Raw genomic sequence first — 22,393 nt, 5'->3', positions numbered from 1 at the left:
TATGGACTGCTGAAAGTCACACTTGGAAGACGCTCTGGACACTTACAATAATGCTTTTAAGGCAGAGGACTACAGTTGACTTGCTAACTTTAGGACTGCAGTTGTCATGAACAGTTTTGTACTCAAGTTTCCATCAGTGAAGAGTCATAACATCAATGAAACTGACTTCATGTTAAAACTGTTAATGTTATAATCATGTTGCCCAAATGAGGATGGGTTCCCTTTTGAGTCTGGTTCCCCTCGAGGTTTCTTCCTCATGTCATCTGAGGGAGTTTTTCCTTGCCACAGCCTTGCTCATTGGAGATAGATTAGGGATAAAATTAGCTCATGTTTTAAAGTGCTGATGACACGTTTTTGACATCTTTGGTGATGTTTTATAACATAAGTAATTCCTGATGATTCATATATTAATTCACGAAGGTGCCTATTTTACAAGTTATGATAAAAAACGCGGCTATTTGGGCAAATTTGACGGGGCTGCAGTAGGGTATTAGGCAGAAAAAGAAATTTACCAGTCAAAAATAATATTTTATATAATCCTGATAAGCGCCGCAGGTGCGAAGACGAGCGCTGCAGGCCCGAAGTCCCTCTAGGGGGGTCTGGGGGCATGCCCCCCCAGAAAATTTTTGAAATTTAGACTTCATTTCCTGCATTCTAGGACATTTTCAGGGTGAAATGGCGTGTAATTTTTGATCAGAAATATTGCATATTTTTACTTTGTATTTTTTTCAGTTTCACTCCTGAATGTATCAGATGTATGTATGGTGTTTGATTTGGTAACAAAAGTGAAAAGAAAATAAACAACAATGAATTGTATATAATCTTTTGATCTAGTTACAGTATTTAATTAAAAAAAAAAACCAACAGTATTCTATTTTACCATACCCCAATGAAACCCCCTTGTTAATCAATGTATCACACATACCTTTTCTGTCTTTTTGTGGAAAAACGAATCAGTTTTTGTCACATTCAATTTGGGGCGTTTGTTGGGATTCATCTTGATCCAGAAGAGTGAGTCAGCAAAAAAAAATGCGGTTCTCCCGCCAAGAAAGAGGAAACTACAACGCAGGGTGTTTGGCAATTTTCGACCAATCAGAATTCGCGATTTATTCAGTCCGCATGTTACAAGATTCAGTGCGGGCCAAAATGGCGGAAACGATGAAATATTCTGATTTTTCATTTCAAGTTTTCAGTATTTTTCGTATTAAACTGTGTTTCTTACGATTTGTAAATGATGGCGGAACCACACACGGACTGGCCATCGGGAGTAGCGGGAGTTTTCCCAGTGGGCCGGTGGTTCAGTGTGGGCCAGCGGAGAAAAAAAAAAAAAAAAAAAAGTTGCGCGCTGGCCTTTAATATGATAAGCAATGTTAACAGTTTCTTTAACAAACTGTTAACATTGCTTATCATATTAAAGGCCAGTGCGCAACTGTAATAAGCAATGTTAACAGTTTGTTAAAGAAACTGTTAACATTGCTTATCATATTAAAGGCCAGCGCGCAACTGTTTTTTTTTTTTCTCCGCCGGCCCACGCTGAACCACCAGCCCACCGGGAAAACTCCCGCTACTCCCGATGGCCAGTCCGTGTGTGGGTGGAACATAACTGGATTTATCGGATGACATGTGGGAGTATTCATGTGCGAAAATTTTCGGCATTATCGTCCGTTTCAGTATCCGTCTGTGTGTATACTTGCCCGTTGAAATCGGCAATCGCCCGTCAAATTTACGGGTGGACGGGTCTCTGCCTAATACCTTAGGCTGCAGCATCCAGGAGACGAAAGAGGAGGAGGAGCTATATGACGTCAGCGAAAGAACCTTCCTCCTAACTTACCAGTTTGTTGTTGATGCGACAGGTGTTCAGTTTGTCATTATTAGTATATATATATATATATATATATATATATATATATATATATAAAAAGTTATTATGCGTTCGCGTTGTGTTGCCGGCTTTTGCTCCAAAACCCACAAGGATGGGGTAAGTTTATTCAAGTTTCCCAGAGATCCCGAGCTGCATGCGAAGTGGGTGAAGCAAGTCAGGCGCACTCGTGACAAGTGGGAGCCCTCACCAACATCCGTCCTGTGCTCTGAACACTTCGATTTGGATTGTTTTGACACCCTTCCCAGCTTAAAAGAATCTCTTGGGTGTTCAGTTCAGCAGAAACGTGTGTTACTACCATCAGCAGTGCCTACACAGTGTTGCCAGATTGGGAGGTTTCCCACCCAGTTGAGCGGTTTCAAGTGCATTTTGAACATATTTTGGGCTGGAAAACGTCAGCAGTATGTGTTGCCAGATACTGCTGAAGTTTTCCAGCCCAAAATATGTTCAAAACCCACCAAAATGCACTTGAAACCGCCCAACTGGGCGGGATTCCTCCCAATCTGGCAACACTGCCAGTATTCCGGAGGGGGTCTACTAGTAGCTATGCCGGATCCAAAGACAGTCCTCCTGTCAGAACATGTGTTGTGAAACGACATAAGATAAAGGTACGTAGAGGTATAGATTCTACATGATAATCATAAATGTAATCATAAAGTCGGCGTGATATCAGTCATGTATTTGCTTGTGAAAGCTTGCGGCTTTCATGTAACTGCCGCCTAGCAACGAGAGGCAAAGGGTAAAGAGGGTAGGCTATCATAGATTCTATTTGGAAGAGATCAACACAATTCTAGACTCCCAGAAGAGGAAGAGCTAGCACTAGAGAGTTCACCGGCGTTTTCATGCGCCATTTCCATTGAGTAGAACCAGAGTAGAACAGCCAGTGAACCGCAGCGCGTTCTCCCGCTGACGTCACAACATGGCCGCGAGCCACGGACCCAGTTTTCTTGCGCTGTGCAATTAAAAGTTGGATATTTGCGTAACAACAGCTTCTTTTCACGTAATTATAACAGAAATCTAACGTTTGCCATGTTGTATAGTTTATTTAAGAAATTGCATAGAGTCATGTTCGTGTCATCAGCACTTTAAGTCATTCAAATTCTGTAAAGCTGCGTTGCGACAATGTTGATTGTTAAAAGCGCTATAAAAATAAACTTGATTTGACTTGACCACTACTTTTTGTGATGCACTGTGGGATACTTTGAGTGCACTATATAGAGTGTAAATAATCCTCACTAAGGTTTCGGACAGCAGTACAAAATGGCGTCCTCACTATATAGTGAGTAGGGAGCAATTTCGGACATGGGGTGAGCCTTTGGTGGTGCTGCTTTTACACCCAATCATGACCCCCTCTCCTGTTACTAATTAACCTGCTTATTGTGGAATCTTCCAGAATGGTTTTACTTAAATATCCTGTAAACTTTTCAGTTTTATTTTGCCTCTGTCCCAACTTTTTTTGAGTGTATTCCTGGCATCAAATTCTAACTTCATTTATATTTACAAAATACAATTAAGTTGGTTAGTTGGGAGGTCCAGAACAAGATCACGACCAGTTCTGATCGAGGGAGCCGAGGTGGAGGCTGTGGATTCCTACAAGTACCTCGGGCTGTGGCTGGACAGCAAGCTGGACTGGACTTACAATACCAACCACCTGTACAGGAAGGGACAGAGCAGGCTGTAGTTCCTGAGGAGGCTGCAGTCCTTTAACATCTGCAGGAAACTCCTGTGGATGTTCTATCAGTCTGTGGTCACCAGTGTCCTGTTTTACACCGTGGTGTGCTGAGGGGCAGCACATCCAAGGAGGACACATCCAGGCTGGACCGCTCTGTGGTCGGCACGAAGCTGGACTCTCTGGTGACGGTGGCAAAGACGACGACTATGGACAAAATACTGAACGTCATGGACGATGCCAGTGACCCTCGGCACACTGTCATCAGCAACCAGAGGAGCCTGTTCAGTGACAGAATGCTCCTTCCCAAGTGCAGGACTAACAGACTTAAAAACTCCTTTGTCCCTCACGCCATCAGACTGTACAACTCCTCTCTGGGGGAGAGGAGGGGTAACAGGAGGACAGAGGACGGGAAGGAGCAGTAGCCTAGCCTGACAATAAACAATACTGGACAATGTGCAATACCTCTTCCGTTGGCCCTTTCCCCATATCTTATTCTTATTTAGATTTGTATATGCAAATACCTAATTTATTTATCTAGAAGTTTTTTCTGGCGGCACGGTAGTGTAGTGGTTAGCGCTGTCGCCTCACGGCAAGAAGGTCCGGGTTCGAGCCCCGTGGCCGACGAGGGCCTTTCTGTGCAGAGTTTGCATGTTCTCCCCGTGGGTTTCGTCCAAAGACATGCAGGTTAGGTTAACTGGGGACTCTAAATTGACCGTAGGTGTGAGTGTGAGTGTGAATGGTTGTCTATGTGTCAGCCCTGTGATGACCTGGCGACTTGTCCAGGGTGTACCCCGCCTTTCGCCCGTAGTCAGCTGGGATAGGCTCCAGCTTGCCTGCAACCCTGTAGAACAGGATAAAGCGGCTACAGATAATGAGATTAGATGAGAAGTTTTTTTCTCTATTTATCCTGTAAATGATGCTACTGGAATTTTAATTTCCCTGAGGGGACCTGCCCAAAGGGATCAATAAAGTTCAATCTAATTTAATCTCGTAAAACTATTGAAAATATTTTCTTTGTAGTTGTGTCAGTTAAATAAAAGGTTCACATGAATAAACAAAATCACAGATTTTTGTTTTAATTGCATTTTGGGAAACACCCTAACTTCTCTGGAAATTCGATTAGTATGTTTACACTACCGTTCAAAAGTTTGGGGTCACCCAGACAATTTTGTGTTTTCCATGAAAAGTCACACTTTTATTTACCACCATAAGTTGTAAAATGAATAGAAAATATAGTCAAGACATTTTTCTGGCCATTTTGAGCATTTAATCGACCCCACAAATGTGATGCTCCAGAAACTCAATCTGCTCAAAGGAAGGTCAGTTTTATAGCTTCTCTAAAGAGCTCAACTGTTTTCAGCTGTGCTAACATGATTGTACAAGGGTTTTCTAATCATCCATTAGCCTTCTGAGGCAATGAGCAAACACATTGTACCATTAGAACACTGGAGTGAGAGTTGCTGGAAATGGGCCTCTATACACCTATGGAGATATTGCACCAAAAACCAGACATTTGCAGCTAGAATAGTCATTTACCACATTAGCAATGTATAGAGTGCATTTCTGATTAGTTTAAAGTGATCTTCATTGAAAAGAACAGTGCTTTTCTTTCAAAAATAAGGACATTTCAAAGTGACCCCCAAACTTTTGAACGGTAGTGTAAATATTATCATTCGACGTATACAGTGGTGCTTGAAAGTTTGTGAACCCTTTAGAATTTTCGATATTTCTGCATAAATATGACCTAAAACATCATCAGATTTTCACACAAGTCCTAAAAGTAGATAAAGAGAACCCAGTTAAACAAATGAGACAAAATTATACTTGGTCATTTATTTATTGAGGAAAATAATCCAATATTACATATCTGTGAGTGGCAAAAGTATGTGAACCTTTGCTTTCAGTATCTGGTGTGACCCCCTTGTGCAGCAATAACTGCAACTAAATGTTTGCGGTAACTGTTGATCAGTCCTGCACGTCGGCTTGGAGGAATTTTAGCCCGTTCCTCCGTACAGAACAGCTTCAACTCTGGGATGTTGATGGGTTTCCTCACATGAACTGCTCGCTTCAGGTCCTTCCACAACATTTCCATTGGATTAAGGTCAGGACTTTGACTTGGCCGTTCCAAAACATTAACTTTATTCTTCGTTAACCATTCTTTGGTAGAACGACTTGTGTGCTTAGGGTTGTTGTATTGCTGCATGACCCACCTTCTCTTGAGATTCAGTTCATGGACAGATGTCCTGATATTTTCCTTTAGAATTTGCTGGTATAATTCAGAATTCATTGTTCCATCATTGATGGCAAACTGTCCTGGCCCAGACGCAGCAAAACAGGCCCAAACCATGATACTACCACCACCATGTTTCACAGATGGGATAAGGTTCTTATGCTGGAATGCAGTGTTTTCCTTTCTCCAAACATAACGCTTCTCATTTAAACCAAAAAATTCTATTTGGTCTCATCCGTCCACAAAACATTTTTCCAATAGCCTTCTGGCTTGTCCACGTGATCTTTAGCAAACTGCAGACGAGCAGCAATGTTCTTTTTGGAGAGCAGTGGCTTTCTCCTTGCAACCCTGCCATGCACACCATTGATGTTCAGTATTCTCCTCACGGTGGACTCATGAACGTTAACATTAGCCAATGTGAGAGAGGCCTTCAGTTGCGTAGAAGTTACCCCGGGGTCCTTTGTGACCTCGCCAACTATTACACGCCTTGCTCTTGGAGTGATCTTTGTTGGTCAACCACTCCTAGGGAGGGTAACAATGGCCTTGAATTTCCTCCATTTGTACACAATCTGTCTGACTGTGGATTAGTGGAGTCCAAACTCTTTAGAGATGGTTTTGTAACTTTTTCCAGCCTGGTGAGCATCAACAACGCTTTTTCTGAGGTCCTCAGAAATCTCCTTTGTTCGTGCCATGATACACTTCCACAAACATGCGTTGTGAAGATCAGACTTTGATAGATCCCTGTTCTTTAAATAAAACAGGGTGCCCACTCACACCTGATTGTCATCCCATTGATTGAAAACACCTGACTCTTATTTCACCTTCAAATTAACTGCTAATCCTAGAGGTTCACATACTTTTGCCACTCACAGATATGTAATATTGGATCATTTTCCTTAATAAATAAATGACCAAGTATAATATTTTTGTGTCATTTGGTTCTCTTTATCTACTTTTAGGACTTGTGTGAAAATCTGATGATGTTTTAGGTCATATTTATGCAGAAATATAGAAAATTCTAAAGGGTTCACAAACTTTCAAGCACCACTGTATGTCATTATTTAATCCCTATATTAAGACACTAATAGCTGTAAATACATTTTACTCAGGTTGTATAGATTAAACAGAGCTGGTTATGTAACAGACACCTGTCAGGAATAAAGTGGGCGTCCAGGAGACACGGTTGATTTGATCGCACCTACAAATACAGACGGACACAGACTATTACAAGTTTCTAAACAAACAAAAACGCATTTCTAAGCAATATTTTTCTATCTATAATTGATATCATAAGCGAAAAGACACTCCACTTGTCCTGGATCGTGAACCAGTTTTCCTGTCAGAGCTGCAGCTGTGGTCTCTACAGGAACAACACAGTCGGTTTTAGCTATAATTAGCCTCCTGTTATCATTTTCCTCACAGAAAATGGAGCAAACTTCATTTTGCACATCCACCAACCAGCCCCTTTGGGGTGTGTACCGTCACTAAGCTTGTTTAAAGTCACTCAACCTTTCTTGTGAAGCTTAAAATGAAGAAAACAAACTTTAAAACGCTGAGTTACCTGAGTCAGTGACATGAGCGCCGCCATGTTTCCGGCTTCTGCCCGATGCGCGTGCACTGCTCTGCTCTGCTCCTCCGCCTCGTGAACGCGCACCAAAAATTTGCATATCGGAGGATCTTTTTTTTTTTTGAGATGCGTGTTTTTTTTAATCGCAAAAAAAATCACACCATTACTATTAATAATAATAATAATAATAATAATAATGTTTTTGCTTTTCCTATAGTCAAATTACTATTTGTCATTTAAGGTTGAAATCATTCATTTGCATTATTAACTTAATTAAAGTAATCATAATTACACATTTAAACCATGTCTCACAACGTACAAGTAACCCTCTCACTGAAGCCCACTTACCCAGATAAAGGAAGAGTAAAAACCAAAAAGTCACATGACAGGAAGTTTCATCATCAACGCCCTTTCTAACAGCATGGCCAAGAGACAAGTCTGTCCCCTCAGCTGTTTGCCATATTTTTCAAATATTGTCATTATTGCGTCCAGTTTAACAACTGTTACTCAGATTATATCTCCTGCAGCTAGGTCCAATATACAGTGGTGCTTGAAAGTTTGTGAATCCTTTAGAATTTTCTATATTTCTGCATAAATGTGACCTAAAACATCATCAGATTTTCACACAAGTCCTAAAAGCAGACAAAGAGCACCCAGTTAAACAAATGAGACAAAAATATTATACTTGGTCATTTATTTATTGAGGAAAATGATCCAATATTACATATCTGTGAGTGGCAAAAATATGTGAGCCTCTAGGATTAGCAGTGAATTTGAAGGTGAAATTATAGTCAGGTGTTTTCAATCAATGGATGACAATCAGGTGTGAGTGGGCACCCTGTTTTATTTAAAGAACAGGGATCTATCAAAGTCTGATCTTCACAACACATGTTTGTGGAAGTGTATCATGGCACGAACAAAGGAGATTTCTGAGGACCTCAGAAAAAGCGTTGTTGATGCTCATCAGGCTGGAAAAGGTTACAAAACCATCTCTAAAGAGTTTGGACTCCACCAATCCACAGTCAGACAGATTGCGTACAAATGGCGGAAATTCAAGACCATTGTTACCCTCCCTAGGAGTGGTCGACCAACAAAGATCACTCCAAGAGCAAGGTGTAATAGTCGGCGAGGTCACAAAGGACCCCAGGGTAACCTCTAAGCAACTGAAGGCCTCTCTCACATTGGCTAATGTTAATGCTTATGAGCCCACCATCAGGAGAACACTGAACAACAATGGTGTGCATGGCAGGGTTGCAAGGAGAAAGCCACTGCTCTCCAAAAAGAACATTGCTGCTCGTCTGCAGTTTGCTAAAGATCACATGGACAAGCCAGAAGGCTATTGGAACAATTTTTGTGGATGGATGAGACCAAAATAGAATTTTTTGGTTTAAATGAGAAGCATTATGTTTGGGGAAAGGAAAACACTGCATTCCAGCATAAGAACCTTATCCCATCTGTGAAACATGGTGCTGGTACTATCATGGTTTGGGCCTGTTTTGCTGCATCTGGGCCAGGACGGCTTGCCATCATTGATGGAACAATGAATTCTGAATTAGACCAGCAAATTCTAAAGGAAAATGCCAGAACATCTGTCCATGAACTGAATCTCAAGAGAAGTGGGTCATGCAGCAAGACAACGACCCTAAGCACACAAGTCGTTCTACCAAAGAATGGTTAAAGAAGAATAAAGTTAATGTTTTGGAACGGCCAAGTCAAAGTCCTGACCTTAATCCAATGGAAATGTTGTGGAAGGACCTGAAGCGAGCAGTTCATGTGAGGAAACCCACCAACATCCCAGAGTTGAAGCTGTTCTGTACGGAGGAACGGGCTAAAATTCCTCCAAGCCGGTGTGCAGGACTGATCAACAGTTACCGGAGACGTTTAGTTGCAGTTATTGCTGCATAAGGGGGTCACACCAGATACTGAAAGCAAAGGTTCACATACTTTTGCCACTCACAGACATGTAATATTGGATCATTTTCCTCAATAAATAAATGACCAAGTATAATATTTTTGTCTCATTTGTTTAACTGGGTTCTCTTTATCTACTTTTAGGACTTGTGTGAAAATCTGGTGATGTTTTAGGTCATATTTATGCAGAAATGGAGGAAATTCTAAAGGGTTCACAAACTTTCAAGCACCACTGTACGGTATATAGTGGAGTTTCTTATACCTTATTTTAAAGGAATACACCAGCCCTAGCCCTACCTACAGCACTAATGTCTCTTATAAGTTCTTATAAATATGTTTGTAAGAGTCAAATGCATCTCAGTTTTGACCTTGTAGTCATTTCATTTAACTCTACTTTAATTATTACATTTAGATTTTTCTGGGGGTGGTACAGTGGTGTAGTGGTTAGCACTGTCGCCTCACAGCAAGAAGGTTCTGGGTTTGGGCCCAGCGGTCAGTGAGGGCCTTTCTGTGTGGAGTTTGCATGTTCTCCCCGTGTCTGCCTGGGTTTCCTCCGGGTGCTCTGGTTTCCCTCACAGTCCAAAGACATGCAGGTTAGGTTAATTGGTGGCTCTAAATTGACCATGAGTGTGAATGATTGTTTGTCTCTGTGTCAGCCCTGAGATGACCTGGCGACTTGTCCAGGGTGTATCCTGCCCATAGTCCGCTGGGATAGACTCCTGCGACCCTGTAGAACAGGATAAGCGGCTACAGATAATGGATGGGTGGATGGATTTTCCTGGTTAAATTTAGAATTGCATTTTTAACACTAACTGGGTTTTACTCTGGAACGTATACTTTCATTGATAATAAAAAGATATGTAAGTGGAAATAGGCTTGCAGTACTCGAGTCCGACTCATGTCCTGATTTTAAGGACGCGTGACTTGGCTTGGACTTGAGCACTGATGACTTGGACTCAGACTCGAGCATTAACTGCATTCGGACTTGTAAATTGGAGATGAAGACTCTGATTTTTTTCTTTATTTTTTTTTGTAACATGCCATAATAATTTGGCATAAGGCATTTATATCTATGTTAATTTTTATACTCGTTTTGTGCAAGAGAATGCACATTCACCTGTTCATATGTCATGTTCAGGAACAAACTAACATTAAGGATGCTAAAATGCCTGGAGAGAACACCCCTAGGGTTGTCCGCTTTGCTTATAAAGATTTCTTGTACACTGGGAAAAAATGCACTGCTATGTGTTCAATATGTAGAAGAATTATCGAGGAGACAGCGGGGACAACCTCAAACTTCAATCCTCATTTGGCAAGACTCCACCCAGAACAGTAAGTGACACGCTATGTTCATTGCTCTGTTGATAGCAGGGCTTGCTGAGCGATGAACTAGCTAGTGTTAACCCTCATGTTATTTGCCCTGTTGATAGTAGGCGGGGCTTGTTGAGCGATGAACAAGCTTTTTATCTGTAGCCTATTAACTAAAATGGGGCAGTCGAGCAGGAACGTTAGTCCAACACAGTAACAGAGACGCTTTCACATAAAGGCAGCAACAGCCACCGTCAAATGGTACAGTTGGAGTCTTGTTCTCAGACTCAACTCGGACTTGACTCGGCCCAATAGTGGACTCGACTCAAAATTTTCTTTAATGACTTGGACTTGGACACTGGGGACTTGAGACTGAACTCAGAATCGAGGTTTAGTGACTCTACTGCAATACTGAGTGGAAGTTAAATTTTTTGTAAACTAAGCACCTCCGACAGCATCCTTTATCTGTCAGAAATGTCCTCTCCAGAAATCACCCACCATATGATGAGGTTGTAAATGATTTTTTAAAGAAAACATTTGGCTCTTTTTGAACCAGAAGACTCTGTTGTTGCACAGTAAAAAACAGGACTTGAAACAGATGTGAGACACATTTGCAGCAGAGCTTCACATGTGGTTGAAATGTGAATCTGTCAAAAAGTGTCCTCTCCGGAAAACTGCAAGGATCATCGCCACTTCAGGCGTTCTTACAGTCACCACCGTGTACAAACATTCCTGCACAGAACTTGAAAAATTGTACTTAAAATCACATCCATTTCAACAGTTTTTCACTTTGTATACCTTACTGTAGTGGACTATAAGAAAATGGATCAATTTTAGAAATACACTATACACTTCTGTCTTCTCACTACAAGTAAGCCGCCCAGTATATGACTTTCTGTAGCTCTAAAACTCTGCACAGTTCATTTCTATTTCAAAGGTCACCAGAGAAACACAAAAATCTGAGGTTTGCTTTTAGAAAGTTTATCCTGATTGTGAAACAGCCCAAAAAAGGCTGGATCTTCAACCCTGTAACAAACAAACAAACTGATTACTGAGGGGTAGTTTAACAGTGGAATGTCCCTGCTATGTTTATTATTTGAAGCTCATCTCATCTCATTATCTGTAGCCGCTTTATCCTTCTACAGGGTCGCAGGCAAGCTGGAGCCTATCCCAGCTGACTACAGGCGAAAGGCGGGGTACACCCTGGACGAGTCACCAGGTCATCACAGGGCTGACACATAGACACAGACAACCATTCACACTCACATTCACACCTACGGTCAATTTAGAGTCACCAGTTAACCTAACCTGCATGTCTTTGGACTGTGGGGGAAACCGGAGCACCCGGAGGAAACCCACGCAGAGAACATGCAAACTCCACACAGAAAGGCCCTCGCCGGCCACGGGGCTTGAACCCGGACCTTCTTGCTGTGAGGCGACAGCGTTAACCACTACACCACCGTGCCGCCTTATTTGAAGCTGAAGTGCTAATATCTAATTTGGATATATGAATAAACATCTACATTTCTAGCTATGGTGGTGTAGTGGTTAGCACTGTCGCCTCACAGCAAGAAGGTTCTGGGTTCAAGCCCAGTGGCTGACAAGGGTCTTTCTTGTGGAGTTTGCATGTTCTCCCTGTGTCTGTGTGGGTTTCCTCCGGGTGCTCCGGTTTCCCCCACAGTCCAAAGACATGCACGTTAGGTTAACTGGTGACTCTAAATTGACCATAGGTGTGAATGTGAGTTTGAATGGTTGTTTGTCTCTATGTATCAGCCCTGTGATGATCTGGCAGCTTGTCCAGGGTGTACCCCGCCTCTTACCCATAGTCAGCTGGGATAGGCTCCAGCTTTCCCGCGACCCTGCACAGGATAAGTGGTGACAGATAATGGATGGATTTCTAGATCTAGGCCTGCTGTATCTTTTAACTGAATGCAATAATTTGCATCACTTGTGGTTTCTGAGTAGAAAAGAAGGAAGGAAAATGTTTATTTCGCATCCAGAAATGGAGATGAACTTTTGAACTCATATCATTTTGATTTCTTTTATTGGTAACATGGGACTTTTTTATGGTGGACACTTTATCACTTGTGTTAGTGAAGGGACATTTGTGGAATGTAATACGATAAATATCTTCTCATCTCATCTCATCATCTCTAGCCGCTTTATCCTGTTCTACAGGGTCACAGGCAAGCTGGAGCCTATCCCAGCTGACTACGGGCGAAAGGCGGGGTACACCCTGGACAAGTCGCCAGGTCATCACAGGGCTGACACATAGACACAGACAACCATTCACACTCACATTCACACCTACGGTCAATTTAGAGTCACCAGTTAACCTAACCTGCATGTCTTTGGACTGTGGGGGAAACCGGAGCACCCAGAGGAAACCCACGCGGACACGGGGAGAACATGCAAACTCCACACAGAAAGACCCTCGCCGGCCACGGGGCTCAAACCCGGACCTTCTTGCTGTAAGGCGACAGCGCTAACCACTACACCACCGTGCCGCCGATAAATATCTTGTGAGTTTAAATTATATTTCATGTCTTCTCTATTTTGTTCTTCATCAAAAGCTGTATAAACCTAATGTGTCATAGCAAGGAAGCAAGACTGCATGATCTAATGCAATGCATATATAGCCGACATTTACCTGATTGTATAATGACAAGCTTTCATTATCAGGGACAGTAACATGAACATAGTCCAGTCATGGAGTCCCATTGTATCCTTTCAGATGAAATTTATTGATAGCTATAATTTGGGTATATAAAAGGCATCTATTTTTAAAAAACATATTTAAAAAAACACACTGACTCACAAGATTTTTGGGGGGTCAGTTATTTGTTATTTCAATTAAAATGTCTCCATCTTGTGTCAAGGGTTGGAAGTGAAAGCTATTACACAGTAAGCAAGTTCTTCCAGCTGTACTGTACCATCCATTTAAATAATATTTGCTGGCTTTGAATGGTGTATCAGATATATTCCATTCAGCAAGCATGATATTGAATGACTCAAAGATGAGCTCAATATCATGCTAGCTGAATGGAATATATCTGATAGACCACAAAAAAAAGCCAGCCATTGAGCCAATATTATTATTATTATACATACACACTCAGGATAAGCGGCTACAGATAATGGATGGATGGATGGACGGACATACACACTCTCTTCATATCAGCATTCTCAAAGGCCAACACTAGCTTACCCACGACTCGGTGCTGTTAGCATGGCAGTCCAGTTACCTTCCAGCCGGCGTAGCAGTAGCTAGCTTACCTGTGACTCGGTGTTGTTAGCATGGCAGTCCAGTTACCTTCCAGCCGGCATAGCAGTAGCTAGCTTACCTGTGACTCGGTGTTGTTAGCGCAGCAGTGCAGTTAACCTTCCAGCCAATTTAGTGTTAGCAAAGGCCAATGCTAGTGCAGTCAAGCCGAATATTATAATTACTTTCCCTGTGTAACTTACGTAGTTACTTTTAAAGTCAACAACGACAGCTACACACAGCAGAGCGATCTGACAGCCAAAATTCTCTCAAAATCTTCTGTTTTTAATGAAGCAAACCTCATGGCTATGTTTGTTTACAAAGTGTCACAGTCACTCGCTAGCACGGAAGTTTTACATCTCCGATGTGTCTCTTTTCCAGTTTTTCGATGTCCATTGGTATGTTTTTCTCTTGTAAACATGCATGAAGAATATATAATGAAGTTTTGGTAGCCTTTCGGGTGTTCAGCATGTCTTCAGTTTCAGTTTTCGGTTTATTTATTTAGTTCTTAATCCGAGCAGTAGCACTGGATTAGCCTCATCTTTTCTCTTTCCCGGCGGACAAAGAAGTTATTGTGTGCATGCACAGCCGAAAAGTTTTGTCATTGGATATTCGCATGAGCTCTGATGAGTGACATTGTGTTGTCTTGACAACGTGCAATATTGTAACAATATTGCACACTCATTCTCCATTGGGGAGAGTGACGTAATACATGGAGGATAAGTGATACGCTAAAAATACTGCATGCTATCAATAAACCCACTAGAAGGGAACAGAATACATGTTTTTATTCCATGGAAAAAGTGGCCTGTATGTATAATAATATGCAATAATGCACCTTTTTAATGCTATGTGACACATAAATCTAGCTCTAACCTTAACTTCCTACAGTAGTAACAAAGGAAAACCTTTGTATCTTTTAGAAAAGTGCCCTCAACACGAGACATCCAAATTTATTTGGTTTGTTTGTCTACTTGTAAATTTTTTGCTATAAACATTTGCGTTCTGCTGTTTCTGTTTCACTTTCTTTAGCCATATTTAAGTCCCTTTCTTGAGATCACACGTGTGTAAACACCCTTGTGAATAGCCCAGGTGTTTAAAGGCTTTAAAAACTGCACCCTTGAAACAAATTAAATGTTTCTATTGGAATATTAGTGATGTGTTCACTGATTCTGGTGCTAATGTTTTGGTTAATGTTGTATTGTTGTTATTCTTGTGATAGGTTAGATGTTGTTTGTTTGCAGTACTGGTGTCACAGGAGGACATTTTTTAATTCTAGAACAGTTACAATAGTGTTTAATAGAAGAACATTTTCAACGATCTCAGAAATAAAGGATACCTTTCAGGTTTAGCTCTGAAAAACAAAAGTGTAAGAGTTTTTTTAATCATACACACCATTTTCCAGGGACACCGGATATCAATGATCTATCCAACATAAAACGAGTGGAAGCTTTGGTGCAAACACTGGGCTCATGGTCCAGTATACAATACAGATATACAACCCCGATTCCAAAAAAGTTGGGACAAAGTGCAAATTGTAAATAAAAACGGAATGCAATGATGTGGAAGTTTCAAAATTCCATATTTTATTCAGAATAGAACATAGATGACATATCAAATGTTTAAACTGAGAAAATGTATCATTTAAAGAGAAAAATTAGGTGATTTTAAATTTCATGACAACAACACATCTCAAAAAAGTTGGGACAAGGCCATGTTTACCACTGTGAGACATCCCCTTTTCTCTTTACAACAGTCTGTAAACGTCTGGGGACTGAGGAGACAAGTTGCTCAAGTTTAGGGATAGGAATGTTAACCCATTCTTGTCTAATGTAGGATTCTAGTTGCTCAACTGTCTTAGGTCTTTTTTGTCATATCTTAAGTTTTATGATGCGCCAAATGTTTTCTATGGGTGAAAGATCTGGACTGCAGGCTGGCCAGTTCAGTACCCGGACCCTTCTTCTACGCAGCCATGATGCTGTAATTGATGCAGTATGTGGTTTGGCATTGTCATGTTGGAAAATGCAAGGTCTTCCCTGAAAGAGACGTCATCTGGATGGGAGCATATGTTGCTCTAGAACCTGGATATACCTTTCAGCATTGATGGTGTCTTTCCAGATGTGTAAGCTGCCTATGCCACACGCACTAATGCAACCCCATACCATCAGAGATGCAGGCTTCTGAACTGAGCGCTGATAACAACTTGGGTCGTCCTTCTCCTCTTTAGTCCGAATGACACGGCGTCCCTGATTTCCATAAAGAACTTCAAATTTTCATTCGTCTGACCACAGAACAGTTTTCCACTTTGCCACAGTCCATTTTAAATGAGCCTTGGCCCAGAGAAGACGTCTGCGCTTCTGGATCATGTTTAGGCTTCTTCTTTGAACTATAGAGTTTTAGCTGGCAACGGCAGATGGCACGGTGAATTGTGTTCACAGATAATGTTCTCTGGAAATATTCCTGAGCCCATTTTGTGATTTCCAATACAGAAGCATGCCTGTATGTGATGCAGTGCCGTCTAAGGGCCCGAAGATCACGGGCACCCAGTATGGTTTTCCAGCCTTGACCCTTACACACAGAGATTCTTCCAGATTCTCTGAATCTTTTGATGATATTATGCACTGTAGATGATGATATGTTCAAACTCTTTGCAATTTTACACTGTCGAACTCCTTTCTGATATTGCTCCACTATTTGTCGGCGCAGAATTAGGAGGATTGGTGATCCTCTTCCCATCTTTACTTCTGAGAGCCGCTGCCACTCCAAGATGCTCTTTTTATACCCAGTCATGTTAATGACCTATTGCCAATTGACCTAATGAGTTGCAATTTGGTCCTCCAGCTGTTCCTTTTTTGTACCTTTAACTTTTCCAGCCTCTTATTGCCCCTGTCCCAACTTTTTTGAGATGTGTTGCTGTCATGAAATTTCAAATGAGCCAATATTTGGCATGAAATTTCAAAATTTCGACATTTGATATGTTGTCTATGTTCTATTGTGAATACAATATCAGTTTTTGAGATTTGTAAATTATTGCATTCCGTTTTTTATTTACAATTTGTACTTTGTCCCAACTTTTTTGGAATCGGGGTTGTACACCAATCAGACATAATATTAAAAAGCACTGAAAAGTGAAGGGAATAACATTGATTTTAGCATTACACTGGCACCTGTTAAGGGGTGGGATATATTAGGCAGCAAGAGAACAGTTAGTTTTCAAAGTTGATGTGTTGGAAGCAGGAAAAACGGGCAAGCATAAAGTGACTTTGACAAGGACTAAATTGTGATGGCTGGACAACTGGGTCTGAGCATCTCCAAAATGGCAGGTCTTGTGTGGTGTTCATGGTATACAGTGGTTAGTACCTACCAAAAGTGGTCCAAGGAAGGACAACTGGTGAACCAGTGGCACACATGGAGTCCATGACTTGATAGGTCAAGAGCTGTTTTGGTGGCACAAGGAGGACCTACACAATATTAGGCAAGCAGATTTAATGTTATGGCTGATCGGTGTACAATGCAGTTACGTTGACACAGCTCAGCAAGTTAATGATTTCTAAAACGATGAGCATGAGAGGTGGCATTGACATTGAAAACTGATCTCTTGTACCATAGTTTAGAGACAAGGAGGTGGACAGTAACGAAGTACATTTATTTGAGTACTGTACTTACAGTGCCTTGCAAAAGTATTCATACCCCTTGAACTTTTTCACATTTTTCCACCTTACAACCACGAACTTAAAAGTTTTTTATTGAGATTTTATGTGATAGACCAACACAGAGTAGCACATAATTGTGAAGTGAAACGAAAATGATAAATGGTCTTCAAAATTTTAAACAAATAAAAATCTGAAAAATGTGGTGTGCATTAGTATTCAGCTCCCTGTCCTCTGATACATCTAAATACAATCTAGTGCAATCAATTGCCTTCAGAAGTCATCTAATTAGTTAATAGACTCCTACTGTGTGTAATTTACTCTCAGCATAAATACACTTGTTCTGTGAAGGCCTCAGTGGTTTGTTAGAGAACACTGAAGAACAAACAGCATCATGATGACCAAAGAACTCACCAGACAGGTCAGGGATAAAGTTCTGGAGAAGTTTAAAGCAGGGTTAGGTTATAAAAAAATATCCCAAGCTCTGAACATCTCAAGAAGCACTGTTCAATCCATCATTCAAAAATGGAAAAAGTATGGCACAACTGCAAACCTACCAAGACATGGCTGTCCACCTAAACTGACAGAGCGAGCAAGGAGAGCACTGGTGAGAGAAGCAGCCAAGAGGCCCATGATCACTCTGGAGGAGCTGCAGAAATCCACAGCTCAGGTGGGAGAATCTGTGCACAGGACAACTATAAGTCGTACACTCCACAAATCTGGCCTTTTTGGAAGAGTGGCAAGAAGAAAGCCATTGTTGAAAGACAGGCATAAGAAGCCATGTAGGGGACACAGCAAACATGTGGAAGAAGGTGCTTTGGTCAGATGAGACCAAAGTTGAACTTTTTGGCCTAAATGCAAAGCGCTATGTGTGGCGGAAAACACACACTGCTCATCACCCTGCACACACCATCCCCACTGTGAAACATGGTGGTGGCAGCATCATGCTATGGGGATGCTTTTCTTCAGCAGGGACAGGGAAGCTGGTCAGAGTTGATGGGAAGATGGATGGAGCTAAATACAGGGCAATCCTGGAAGAAAACCTGTTGGAGGCTGCAAAAGACTTGAGACTGGGAAGGAGATTCACCTTCCAGCAAGACAATGACCCTAAACATACAGCCAGAGCTACAATGGAATGGTTTAGATCAAAGAATATTCATGTGTTAGAATGGCCCAGTCAAAGTCCAGACCTAAATCCCATTGAGCATCTGTGGCAAGACTTGAAAATTGCTGTTCACAGACGCTCTCCATCCAATCTGGCTGAGCTTGAGCTATTTTGCAAAGAAGAATGGGCAAAAATTTCAGTGTCTAGATGTGCAAAGCTGGTAGAGACATACCACAAAAGACTTGCAGCTGTAATTGCAGCAAAAGGTGGCTCTACAAAGTATTGACGCAGGGGGGCTGAATACTAATGCACACCACATTTTTCAGAGTTTTATTTGTTTAAAATTTTGAAGACCATTTATCATTTTCGTTTCACTTCACAATTATGTGCTACTCTGTGTTGGTCTATCACATAAAATCTCAATAAAAAACTTTTAAGTTCGTGGTTGTAAGGTGGAAAAATGTGAAAACGTTCAAGGGGTATGAATACTTTTGCAAGGCACTGTAAGTATACTTTTTGAGTATCTGTACTTTACTCGAGTATTTTTTTTGGAGACTTATGACTTTAACTTCACTACATTTGAAAGACAAATATCGTACTTTTTACTCCACTACATTTCTATCAAGGTCCTCGTTACTATGAAGCACCTTTGAAAGTGGATGTTTTTTTCTTTTCTTTTCTAAAAAGAAAAGTGATTTGTTTTTTTTTCTTTTCGCATGTGATACTGAGACAGCCTGTCAGTAATCACTAGGGTCACGTCATGTCCATAGACTGTATAAAATCAAATTCAATGATTTCTCAGCAATATTATTTGAACACGATCAGTTGATGGCAGAATGAAAGGAGGCGATTCTTCTGGAGAATGCACGCACCCATGACCATACCGAGAACCCATGCTTCAGTTTTCTGTACGGATTAAAGATTCATTTTGTTTTAGTTGTTTGCCTAAAACGAACCACATCACGGCCTACAAAAACTTGCTGCCCAACCTGTGAAAGCATATCGATCTATATAAACGTTTTATTCCAAGAGAAAGCTTGTAATGAAGTTGTCTGTGCTTTTAGAGCTAGCGATAACATTGCAAATGTAGCTATGCAGTCTGGTTAGTCAAAGGACTTTCTATGGATTTGCCCACCAAGTTGCTATCGCCTTGTCCACGGCTAACGTTAACACATAGCTAGTTAACTTGGACACTGTTAGCATGTAATAATAATAATAAGTTAAATTTATATAGCGCCTTTCAAAAAACCCAAGGACGCTTTACAATTATGTGAAAATGGAGTTACGCTAGCATGAATAATGTTAACTTATCTGAAGTCCTTTCAGAAATACGTTTTAGCATAGGGTGACCAGGGGCGGCACGGTGGTGTAGTGGTTAGCGCTGTCGCCTCACAGCAAGAAGGTCCTGGGTTCGAGCCCCATGGCCGGCGAGGGCCTTTCTGTGCGGAGTTTGCATGTTCTCCCCGTGTCCGCGTGGGTTTCCTCCGGGTGCTCCGGTTTCCCCCAAAGACATGCAGGTTAGGTTAACTGGTGACTCTAAATTGACCGTAGGTGTGAATGGTTGTCTGTGTCTATGTGTCAGCCCTGTGATGACCTGGCGACTTGTCCAGGGTGTATCCCGCCTTTTGCCCGTAGTCAGCTGGCATAGGCTCCAGCTTGCCTGCGACCCTGTAGAAGGATAAAGCGGCTAGAGATAATGAGATGAGATAGGGTGACCAGATTTCCCTAGTCTGAAACCGGGACACTTTTGCGTGCGACCATGCTCGTGCACGCACACGTTTTTTTTACGTAAACGTGACACTCAGAGAGGTGCTCTTGTAACGGGGGAAATGTTATACATGAGACATGAGGCGGGGCAGTCTGTGTATGTTTGTGGGGTGTGTTTGGTGTTGTGCTTGTGGTATATTTTCTCTTCAGGTGTTCCCGATATCAGCGTTGATTAGCCGCCAGCAGGGATTGGTGGAAAGCCTCTTTAAAAGGAAGCTCTGGAGATTTACTGATGCGCACCTGACTACTGATGTCTGAGAAGAGAAGAGGAAGGAACGAGCCGAGGTCTTTTTTTTCACCCCAGTTGCAACCTGCTAGAGCGAGTATACGACGCACTCGACCCTCTTACTAAAGGGAAGTAATTGTGCTTTTACTGTGTGCGTGTGTGAGTATGGTTTCTCTAACCGCTGTAGCTGACTGGTGCTGATTGTGTTTTCCCCCTCCTGCACTTCGCAGCCCCGGAAGAAGTGGATACTTCTGTGACGGGCACCCGGCAGATGATTCTTTAATGCACTCAATTCATCTTATAAAGTCTGGACGCAGCGGCCAACGTTACTGAGAGGGCGCGTAGGCGTAGTCAAGCGACCTGCGCGTTCAGTGCAACGCCTTCCCTTGGACTGCCGAAGGAGACTGTGGGTGGGGCCGTGAGTAAATGTGGACTGTGATGGGCTCTTGGAGCCGTCCTTTTCTTCTCAATGAGTGTTAAGTGTAGTTTTCTTTCCTTTTTCTATCTGTACTTTGTTGAGGTTTTATAGTGGCAATTCTTTTAATTGTTTGAGTAGGAGTATTACCCTGTCTAAGTGATAAGCCTAGTCCACTGACGAATTATAGCGTGGTGTTCCGTTTGTAGTGGCTTTCTTTGTGTGGCGTGTGGACCTTTGAAATTGGTGTGAAAACGAATGCATAAGTTTTACTATTATCAGTGTTCACTGGGCTTGTCCTTGGATTATAGTATCTCCTACTTGTTAATTTGGTCGGCCTATGGGCTTCTATTGCAGTGGTTTGATCTGCTCTTATGACTGTGATGTGTAATTGTATTATTGCACTTGTCTATATGTTTGTAATTTGTGGATATTGAGTGGGGTTTTTTTGTAGTGGTGTGGCATCCATCTCGTTCGCATGTTGCTTGTACTGTTTCTTTTCCAAGTTGCCTTTGCTGCTTAGGCTTTTGCATGCTTGTGTGTAGTGTGTTGCCAATGGATTTTACTTGCAATTTGCACTTGCTGCTTAGCCCATGTGAATTGGTTTCATAGGGCAGATCAACCATTAGTTAACTTTGATTTTTTTTGTTCTAACTTTTTTTAAACCGGTGCCACTTATTTAAATTTGATATTTTTTTTATTGTTTTTTTTTTTTTATTAGTGTTAAGTTTTCAGTAGTGTTTTTTTTGTTTGTTTTTAGATATTGTCAATTGAATAAAGAAATGTATAGTTTGAGCTCGTGTCCTTGCGGTGTTGTGTATTTCAGCCTGTAACGGCTACACTCATCATTTTGTTGAAGCTCACATTTATCAACATCTCACATGAAATAAAACAGGCATTTTGTTATCTAGTAGCATGGTGGTATACAGATCAGTTAAATTATGGTCAGACAACAGATTTTGTAATGGCTGAGAATAGGCCAGGCTATGTCCATAGGCCAAATTTAAACTGATTTATTTCACCTGTTTGTGAGAACACCAAGAAGAATGCATATGCACATGTAGGCTATATCTCTAAAATTGTATGCACTATAGCATGAACTTAAAGTAGATATGTGACCTCAACATAGCCTAGGTCAGAATCAACCTTACTAACCATTCCCCACAACTGAATGAATAAAGCAAGATGTGTACAAAACTGAACGCTTTAATGGAAGGTGCAACAAGCTGTTCAACACAGCAATATGGCCAAAGTGTCAGAATGGTATGTTAAACAGAAACAAAAAAGAGACAAGTGATTTGAGAATATATACTACGGAAGCCGCGAGAGGCCGTTCATATAATCCTTTTTTTTTTATTCACCTTGTTATCCCGAGATAACGACATAATTAATTCAGGATCT

General features: G+C 41.4%; 1 protein-coding gene across 5 annotated transcripts in view; it reads right to left on the bottom strand.

Moving 5' to 3' along the window:
* eps15l1b (epidermal growth factor receptor pathway substrate 15-like 1b) overlaps nucleotides 1-7,431 on the bottom strand; it is a 69,992-nt gene extending 62,561 nt beyond the window's left edge. For 4 of the 5 annotated variants that reach the window (XM_060906313.1, XM_060906317.1, XM_060906316.1 and 1 more), the window contains exon 1: nucleotides 7,343-7,431. In XM_060906313.1, coding sequence (XP_060762296.1) covers nucleotides 7,343-7,369 — 27 coding nt within the window. In that variant the 5' untranslated portion in view covers nucleotides 7,370-7,431. The remainder of the gene's footprint in view (nucleotides 1-7,342) is intronic. The other variant, XM_060906314.1, reaches the window with a different exon arrangement.
* Nucleotides 7,432-22,393: the final 14,962 nt, after the last annotated feature.

The sequence above is a fragment of the Neoarius graeffei genome, chromosome 23, assembly GCF_027579695.1.
Source record: "Neoarius graeffei isolate fNeoGra1 chromosome 23, fNeoGra1.pri, whole genome shotgun sequence".
Lineage (NCBI taxonomy): Eukaryota > Metazoa > Chordata > Actinopteri > Siluriformes > Ariidae > Neoarius > Neoarius graeffei.
The sequence above is the reverse complement of the archived record's forward strand: the minus strand, read 5'-3'. Positions and strand labels throughout refer to the sequence as shown.